At 38.6% G+C, this 9,672-nt stretch overlaps 1 protein-coding gene across 1 annotated transcript in view; it reads left to right on the plus strand.

The window, feature by feature from the left end:
• The first annotated feature begins 460 nt into the window (after positions 1-460).
• Positions 461-9,672, plus strand: part of LOC135211500 (golgin subfamily B member 1-like) — a 28,365-nt gene continuing 19,153 nt past the window's right edge. Inside the window, exon 1 of the mRNA XM_064244806.1 lies at positions 461-555. Within this exon, the coding sequence (XP_064100876.1) occupies positions 461-555 (95 nt within the window). The remainder of the gene's footprint in view (positions 556-9,672) is intronic.

The following is a 9,672-nucleotide window of genomic DNA, read 5'->3' on the forward strand; positions in this document are numbered from 1 at the left end:
AAAAACACAAAAATGATAATAGGGGGAGACGGATAATTGAACATGAGATAAAACACACCGACAAAAACGTCCCGGGAAATATTAAATATCCAGAAAGGCACTTGATCGAAAAAAATCTCACAACTCGAAAGTCAAGGGGAGGAGAGAGGGGGAGGGAGAGCTAAGGCGACACGATAAAGGGGAGTGTGAAAGTTCCTCCGAGTGACGAAATATATATAAATGGTATATGTAAATATACGTAGCTGCACATATACCATTTTACATTGCATATATATGTGTATAGAAATATTTTGTATACATACATATATTATATATATATATATATATATGTATACATATATATATATGTTATATATATAAATATATATAATATATATATATATAGCTATATATATATATATATAATATATATATATATATTATATATCTCGAATGAAGATTGTGATGAAGCACCCGTGAAATGGCCATTAAGCGTCGCGATATCTATGATGAATGGCTTTTTGCCCGCCAGGTCATGAAGGGAGGACACAAGGGCGAGGAGGAGGAGAAGAGGAGGTGGAGGAAGAAGAAGAAGAAGAAGAAGAGAGGAGGAGGAGGAGATAACTGTCCGTCGGAGGAGAAGGGGATTTCTGGTTAATTGAATGCACCTGCGCCCCACGAGCTGCACAATCGTAAATTGTCATAAGTGGGTAAGAAAGGGGGAAAGAGAGAGAGAGAGAGTGAGAGAGAGAGAGAGAGAGAGCAGCAAAAATAACGAAAATGCCTCGACTGATAAAGTGCCTCGGTGAAGGGTCAGTGATGGAACGGACTAAGGAGGAATATAGGAATGGGAATAGGAATAGTTAGAGCTAAACCTACGAAATAACTGTTTGGATTTGGCACAGTCGTGCTCTCCTTCCCGTCGAGAGATTTGGAAAAGTTAAGTTACTCTTCAGAATGCAGGGATCTCCATGTTTTTTATCTTTCATTTTCTAGCTGATTGGGAGTTCAGCGAGAGAGAGAGAGAGAGAGAGAGAGAGAGAGAGAGAGAGATGGATTGATTTGTCTCAACCCAAGTCTCGAATGCAAAACACACACACACACATATATTTATATATATATATATATAGATATATATATATATAAATCAGGGAAGTTCTCATATTATAATACATATATATGTTACATATAAAATATTTACGCATATAAATTCATTAAAGTTAGGATAAAATAATATTCAAATAGACACAGATACACTACACATACACATTAGACTTTTTTGTCCAAATTCTGACAACGAACGGCTTCTCTCACCATGAACGACTACTCTTGAAAATGGCACCTCTCAAAATACTGGCCTCTCACTTTCGCCAACATCAGCTTACTCACCTGACGAAATCTGAGACATTTGCTCCTCTTACCCTGCAGTGACCGTAGTGGGTTAGTACTGTCAGTACACCCCACTCTCCCCTAGCTGCAAACCCTTCCATTCCTTTTAACTGCACCTCCATTGATATTCTCTTTCTTCCCCTTTTGCTACCCAACCTCTCCTAACAATTATTGCATAGTGAAAGTGCAATGTTTTCCTCTTGTTACACCTTTCAGGCCTTACTAGTATCAGCTTACATTTCGGCTTTGACTGACCCCATGGGTCCCAGCGAGAGGCCTTTGGCATAAATCTTGATTTATTATCTTGCAGTGGCTGACCGGTATGTCAGGGGTGCAAAAGACGACTCGAGCTAACATTTCGTTCTGCTGTGAGGACGTCAAGAAATCGGGTGAATTTTATTTTGCCGTTCATATTAGTCTTATTTTCCAGGTTGTAGGGTCATCGGAAGAGGTCACTGAAGGTCCTTACATGCGAATTCATGGAGACAAGAGAAAGAAAGAGACATGGGAGTTAAAATAATTGTATATGAGCCTACAGTTTCTCATCTCGACGAGCGAATGGATAAACTTGTATCAGAAAACGAAATCTTGGAGGGTAATCCATTTATCGATATATGATTTTCTCATTATTTTATAATAACAGCGATCATCGATCAGGTGCTACTGTACTCTTCAGTAGTTCTTGGCATTTCTACTTACAAATACCTGACCTCATAACATTAAATTACCTGTTAGTAACATTGAATTTTACTTAACGACTAAAGTCGCTAGACATCGAACTGCCGCACAAGGTAAGTCCATCAAACAACTAAGTAAATTTGCTCATAATATTGCTTACATTGATATAAATTATGATAAACGCTTGATATCATAACAATGCTTTAAAGAAATGAGGACGTCGCGTATGTAGAAAATATGGCTCGCCATCACAACACAAATTTGTCCTCCATATTTCTAAAGTGAAATGACATCGGTATAGCATTACCGTGTTTCATTTCCTTTTAAGGTCATGTGCAAGAATGACTACTTTGGTAGTAAACCAAGATTAAACCCTTATTTTAATAGGTTTCATTTGCAAACGACGAAGACCAAAGGAAAAATCGTTTCTTCCGTACAAACTATTAATAGCAGCGTAGAGAAGGGAACAAGAATTGTCGAGATCAAATCAACTAGGTAACATTTCTGCTCAGAGACTGTCACATAACTTTAAAAGTTCAGATGTAACAACAGAAATGAATCAGAAGACAAGAAATATAAAAGATTCTACAATTTACAGAGTTTAATTTTTCACAGAATGCAAAGATCTCGAGTATTCACTTAAGAGTACAAGAGTAGACCTAGTTAGGGTTTGTTAAGCGGGAAACTATTTTGATCAATGGTTGCTTAAGGAAGAGACGAAGCTGCAGTGTGATTCGGCCAAAAATGAAAAAATTAATTTCATTTTATAGGTTCAAAACTAAGGAGATTAACTCTAAAACCGGTTGGCTGACTAGAACGTTCAGTAAAGATCCAATAAGGGTGGACAAACTCGTCTTCGTGTATTTTAATATCGCATGAAAAATAAAGGGAAATTATTTCATTAATGGCCTACAAAAAACCATTAAGAAATTCCATAGATTCATGCAATTTCATTTCAAGAATGTTTTCTCTCATATTACGTCAGCCTTGACCCATAACGATGGAGGATAAGACTTAGTGTGACATCATGATGTAGTCCTTTGTGAACACGAAACGCGATTTCCGAAGACGACGTTCTCTCTCTCTCTCTCTTTCTCGTAATCCACGATGGTGATTAAATTCCTCGATGAAAAATTGTCTGCGAGGAGCCATTGATCGCAAACGCCGGCAACTGAATAGCCAAGAAAGCCAACGGCGACGAAAGAAACTGACAACGATATGCACCCAGAGTCGAGTGAGCGTGGTAAATCAAAATCGACTTCCTCTCTCTCTCTCTCTCTCTCTCTCTCTCTCTCTCCCCGCCAACAATGGCACAATGAAGTCGAGCGTCGAAAACGTCGAGAGTTGAATAAATATTTTCACCGGAGAGGTAATGAGGGGAGAACGAGGAGGTTATTATAACCACCAGAACAAAAGGGAGGTGGTCGTTCGTAACTCGAGCTGGAGGTGGAGGACCGCCCACCTCTTGACAAGTCTCTCCTCTCACAAAACGCCCAGTGAAGTGTTGTGGGTCTCTCGCCTGAACTGTTTTTAAAGGAACGGATTATTCCGGTTCCTTTGCCTTCCATTATGTCCGACCAACCTCTGGAAAAATGCGTTTGTGTTCGTCTGCGGAACAATTTTCCATTGTCGTGTTTTGGTTTAAAGACAATTGATTTGCTTGAACTTTAAAATCTTTTGAAATCTGTAATATACTTTGCTTTCCCGTTTCCGGCCAACATTTATCTAATTGTATAAGTATAAAGTGGCTTTATAAGTTGGTACAACAAGGTTTTACCAAGAGTTTTTCTTCAAAGACTAGAGGTGGTTTGTTCCTGGTTGATATATGCATGCCATCATATATAATTAAATAATTCTTTCATCAAAATGTTTAGTTTTACATACACACACTCACTCGTGTATGCTTACGTACACAAACACATATGTAAGGCCTAGGGTTTTTGATTAATAATATATTGTCCATGTGTTCCCTTTGACCTATGGAATGTGGAGAACAGTGTAGAGCTACCCAAGAGTAGCTGACAATGAGATTCTAGGGGTGGCGTGAGATAAAAATGCTTAGTTCAACAAGTCAATGCACGACAGTTTTATGAACTCTTCTCAAAGTGCCTTTGTGAAACTGGATGCAGCTAGAACCGTGAGGCGCTATCGAACTGTGTGTTTGTATGTGCGTGTGCGCCTCTTTCTGTTAAAAGAGTGTCATACCCAAGCCTATGGGAGGATTTTGACAGAGGGTCTTCAAGTCACAGGCAAGATGCCGTGGCATTCGCCGGGAGTTTTTTATTAAGTGTTTATAGTGATCCGGCTGTTTGGGTGAGTGTTGAGTTACTTTAGCCGAAGACTGGCTTGTTGTCTGTTTGACATTTTTATGATAATATACAATGTTTCACCTATGATTGTCAATCTTGTGTGTGTACTTACCGGGATGTGTTCTGTATCTTTGAAACAGACGGTTCTGGAGGAGAGGGACAAAGAATTCCCAGAGGGGTGTAGACTTTTTTTGGTGACTAGACAAAGTACGATTTCGGGGTTTTTGAGTTAGTCTGTAAGACTGGATTACTTGATTGATTGATTTATTTATTCGTTGTTAATAAACGTTAATGTTATGACGCAACTCTCTCATTTTCATTACCTGTTAGAATGGAGAGAGGTGTCGGTGCTAGAGAGAGAGAGAGAGAGAGAGAGAGAGGGATTGCCGGGAGAGAGAGAGAGAGAGGCTGTGTGTGTAATGTTGTGTGTGGTTTGCCTTCCGCTCGTGTCTCTCGCTTACCTTATGAATAATGGGGGGGAATCCCCCCTATTAACAGTGGTGGCAGGCGGTTAAGAGGGGGTATAAAAGTTTTCTTTCTTTTCTTTATGCCTAGGAACGCCAATGTAGAGATGGGTGGCCAGTTAGAAAATAAAAGGGGTTATGGGTTTTGACTTAGCGATAGTTTTCGAACAACAAAGCCTTTGTGGGATTATGGAAAATCGTTAAGCTGTTAGTTTTCAGTTACTTAGTGAGAAAAAATGAGAAAATATCTGTCTGTTAACTGTGCTAAAGGGAGGGAAGGATTTTGTTGGACTCAGCATTTTTCCCAGGCAGTCAGCCTAGAAGCAGTGGGCGCTCTCAGTATGACTTCTGTGTGTGATGACGAGTGTATTCCGAGATACCCGTGCGGGTGTTGTGTTTAGTGCCGCGTTTTGCGAGAATTTCGAGTTCTTGTTGTTCCCATTATGGAGTGGTGAGTGTTAAAACTATTGTTTATCAAAGGGAGAGGGTTTTTGTTTAAATATTTCAGGGAAATGGGGTTGGTTCAAGAAGTCAAAACATTTTTTCTTTGCCCATAGTAGCAGTGTCGTGTTTTCTTTATTCACGCCTGTTTATAATAGACGTATGTATCCGTGTTTGTTCAAAACATAGGGGCGTATTAAGATGTTTTTTTTTCTATGCATGTGAACTGTGCTTAGATAAGCATATCTGGCTTGGAGACAAGAGTGGCCACAATTTTATGGGCTCAGCACATTTCTGCAGAGAGGTGCGTTGCATTGAGAGGGTACTGGCATCCCTCGGGGGGATAGTTGCATGGAGGGTACTACTGGCCTCCCTCAAGAGATAGTGCAGGGGAGGGTACTAGTGTATACCTTGGGAGGGGGCCCTCAGACACTGTTCAAGGGGAGATGGGGGTACTACTGTGTATGCCTCGGGCTGTTCTGTCGCTTGACTGAGGGGTTGTTCTCAGGGGGGGAGAAACCTTTTTTTTTCTCATTGGGGGTGAACTCCTTTTTTTTCTTTGTGTTGGGGTATGGATTTGACCTTGACCATGGATGCTAAGATATCAGCTGATTGATTAGTTGATGAAGTGAAACGCCCGCAGAGTCTTTTTTTTTAGAAAAGATATTTTCTTTATCTTGGAGGAAGAGAAAAGGAAATAAAAAGAGAATTGAAATGCATTGTGTGGATGTATGTTTTGGTTGTACCTTGAAAGACACAAATATAAGGGGGATACACAGATTATTTTTTTATTGTGTTGGAGAAATTACTTTGAAATGCCGATGATTGGTGTTGTATCTGTGTTGTGTGGCAATGGTGTTATGTCATGGTGTATGCTGGAGAAATTGTATGTCATAAGATTCAGCAATACTAGTGCATGCTATTTGAATTCACCCTTACTTGAGATCTTTGCAAGAGAATTATTGCTGTGGAGAGTTATTATTATTATTAATAATAACACACACACACACACACACACACACATATATATATATAGTATATATATATATATATATATATATATACATATATATATATATATAATGTATATATATATATATATATATATATATATATATATATATCATCGAGCTACAAATGTTCTTTAATATCCAATTCACTCTACCTCGGAATGAATATATTTTCATATATGCTTAACTGAAGGGGAATTTTATTGGGCGATAATAGAATTGTCGGCATCCGGGAGCGAACCTAGGACACCACACAAATCCAGGAACGTCAGTGAAGCTTTTACCAACTCCACCACCGCAAGAGGCTATAAGATAATGCCGTCTCTCACCCTCAAATACCTTTCGCGCTCAGGTATTCGCTGATTTGGAGCCAGCATTAACCCACCTCGACCTCAGTAGTGTTGTATTGCTTATGACAGCATGAAGCCATTATATAAGTCATATCACATTACTATGATTCATACACATACATCGAGCTACAAATATCTTTCAATATCTAATTCACTCTACCTCGGAATTAATATATTTTCATGTATGCTTAACTGAAGGGGAATTTTATTAGGCGATAATAGAATTGTCGGCGCCTGGCGCGAACCCAGGACACCATACAAATCCAGGAACGTCAGTGAAGCTTTTACCCACTCCACCACCGCAAGAGGCTATAAGTTATTATTAGGTGATAATTCTATTATCACCTAATAAAATTCCCCTTCGGTTAAGCATATATGAAAATATATTAATTCCGAGGTAGAGTGAATTAGATATTAAAGGACATTTGTAGCTCGATGTATGTATATGAATCACGGTGATGTGATATGACTTATACAATGGCTACGTGTTATCATAAGCACTACAAAACTACCGAGGTCGAGGTGGGTTAATGCTGGCTCCAAATCAGCGAATACCTGAGCGCGAAAGGTATTTGAGGGTGAGAGACGGCATTAACTTATAGCCTCTTGCGGTGGTGGAGTGGGTAAAAGCTTCACTGACATTCCTGGATTTGTATGGTGTCCTGGGTTCGTGTCCAGGTGCCGACAATTCTATTATCGCCTAATAAAAGTCCCCTTCGGTTAAGCATATATGAAAATATATTAATTCCGAGGTAGAGTGAATTAGATATTAAAGGACAATTGTAGCTCGATGTATGTATATGAATCACGGTGATGTGATATAACTTACATAATGGCTACGTGCTGCCATAAGCACTAAAACACTACCGAGGTCGAGGTGGGTTAATGCTGGCTCCAAATCAGCGAATACCTGAGCGCGAAAGGAATATATATAGTATATATATATATATATATATATATATATATATATATATAGAGAGAGAGAGAGAGAGAGAGAGAGAGAGAGAGAGAGAGAGTCTTTCAGTATGAATTCATTTCCCTTTGTTCTGAAGAGTAAAACATTGAACTTTACTGCTACATGCATACTTGACTGCTGGACAGTGGATGAACCACCCCCCCGTGCCAAAAGCTTGCACAACATTAGCCGCTTTAAACATCTTTACAGAAGGTTCATCAGCACATCGCGTTGAAGACACTCACACCCTCTTGATCACATTTACTCTCAATTTTCTCCACTCGTAAACGCTTCCATACTTTTACTAGGTCAAAACATTTCTATTTATTTTTCCAAATTAGTGGTTTGTCATCTGCACACATCCACCATTCTATTGCCAATGAAGCATTTTTATCTCACGTTTTTGCTCCTATGAATTTTAGCATCTCTAGCTCCAACCAAAAAAATATTGGAACACCACGGCAACCAGTTCCTTTCCCACTACATATTCTAACACAAATACGCCTCACTTCTGTCGAAGAAAACTTTTTATTGCAGATAATAACTTATCTTCTGCACCATACTTTTATAACATTTCCGATTCTGTTTCTATATAATTTTTTCATAAGATTTTTCTGGGTTCATGTACGGGGTGATTTGCATTGTTCGTATGTTTTTGTTTCTATTACGAAAGGCAAACAAAAATAAACGGGAAATTAACTGTCATCGAAGCATTTATCGATTAATATATTTATCACATCGAACTCTTTCTAAAGGTCTTTGTTTTAGTTTCGAAGTGTATGAACGTGGCGCTTCCCCCAATCGGATTTTGTTTGTCTAGTCGCATATTGGATAATGATGGCTGGCGTATTTTCATCGTTTTCTGAAATGTGGGTACGTAGGCAATGTCGAAACATGATTGGTTCTGTTGTTCACCAATTAAGTTTTGTTTTGGAATTCTGGCATTGCTTGAAAAAGGAGGCACTGACTTCAGTTTTCAGTCATGGCTCCTTTGTTGTGGACATGTAACTCTTGTTCCGTGGATATTTCAACGGTATTGCAATATTTCGCTTAGATATTTTTAGTTTCTGTTCTGAATTTTTCTAACGTTCAGTTCTGCAGCAAGTTAGCTGGTTTAAAGGTACTGAGCACCCTTTTATCCTACAATTAATGTGGGCCACAGTAGGAAACCATATATTTTGGCAGGTCTAAAGTACAGATTAAGTGCAATACAGGGATGTATTCTAACACTTCCATGATATAGTAAGTCATGTTAGACAGTGGGGCTCCTGTGGGACCATAGCTCCCAAGCTAGGTAAGGTTTTGGGGTACCCGATTATAAAGTCACAGGAAAAAAAAAACACAAATAGAAGTCGATTTTGCAAAGAGAAAAGTCACAGAAAAAAAGTCACATTAATTTAGTCTTTTGTTTATGTTTTTACAATAATCCCCAACGGGCTTGTACTAAACATCACGCAAATGTGGTTACATACCAAGTTGAAACCCTTGGGGGTCGCTATCTAAGAATGATTGCGACGTTTTTTGGCCTTTTTTTCTGACTTATTTTCTGTGACTTTTTACCTGTGACCTTTTTACTTGGGTTCGGATTTGGTCCCTTAAGTTAGGTTAAGATGCGTGCGATTGGGTTAGGTCACAACTCTATTAGTTATCACAACCTAATTTATCTTAATTTACAGTGTCCAAGGTTAGGTTAAGTGTTGAGGGTGTTTGGGAAAAGACCAACTGCCTTACTTTAGAAAGGTTAAAATATACAGCTGTATTTCATTAGTGTTGGGTTTTCCTACAACCAAAAACCGGATTTTCCCAATGCAATCCCTATTTTGTTGGGTGTAGTGTCTGTAAAACTAACAATTTGCTACTAAAATAAATGTCCGAAATGTTCAGACCACACAGTAATACATAAGACTGATATGTTTAACTCTGTAATATGTTATATGCTTCTGATTCAAAGGAAAATTAACCAGAAATAGTGGTACTCTTATATTATACTAATTATTCAAGAAAAAAAGGGTTAGTGAATATTACTGTCATTGAATTATGGTCTGTGGTTATGCTGTTAATATCATAATTTTGAAGCTCTAGTGTTAACTTTCCTCA

Source organism: Macrobrachium nipponense, chromosome 4 (genome assembly GCF_015104395.2).
Source record: "Macrobrachium nipponense isolate FS-2020 chromosome 4, ASM1510439v2, whole genome shotgun sequence".
NCBI classification, from domain to species: domain Eukaryota; kingdom Metazoa; phylum Arthropoda; class Malacostraca; order Decapoda; family Palaemonidae; genus Macrobrachium; species Macrobrachium nipponense.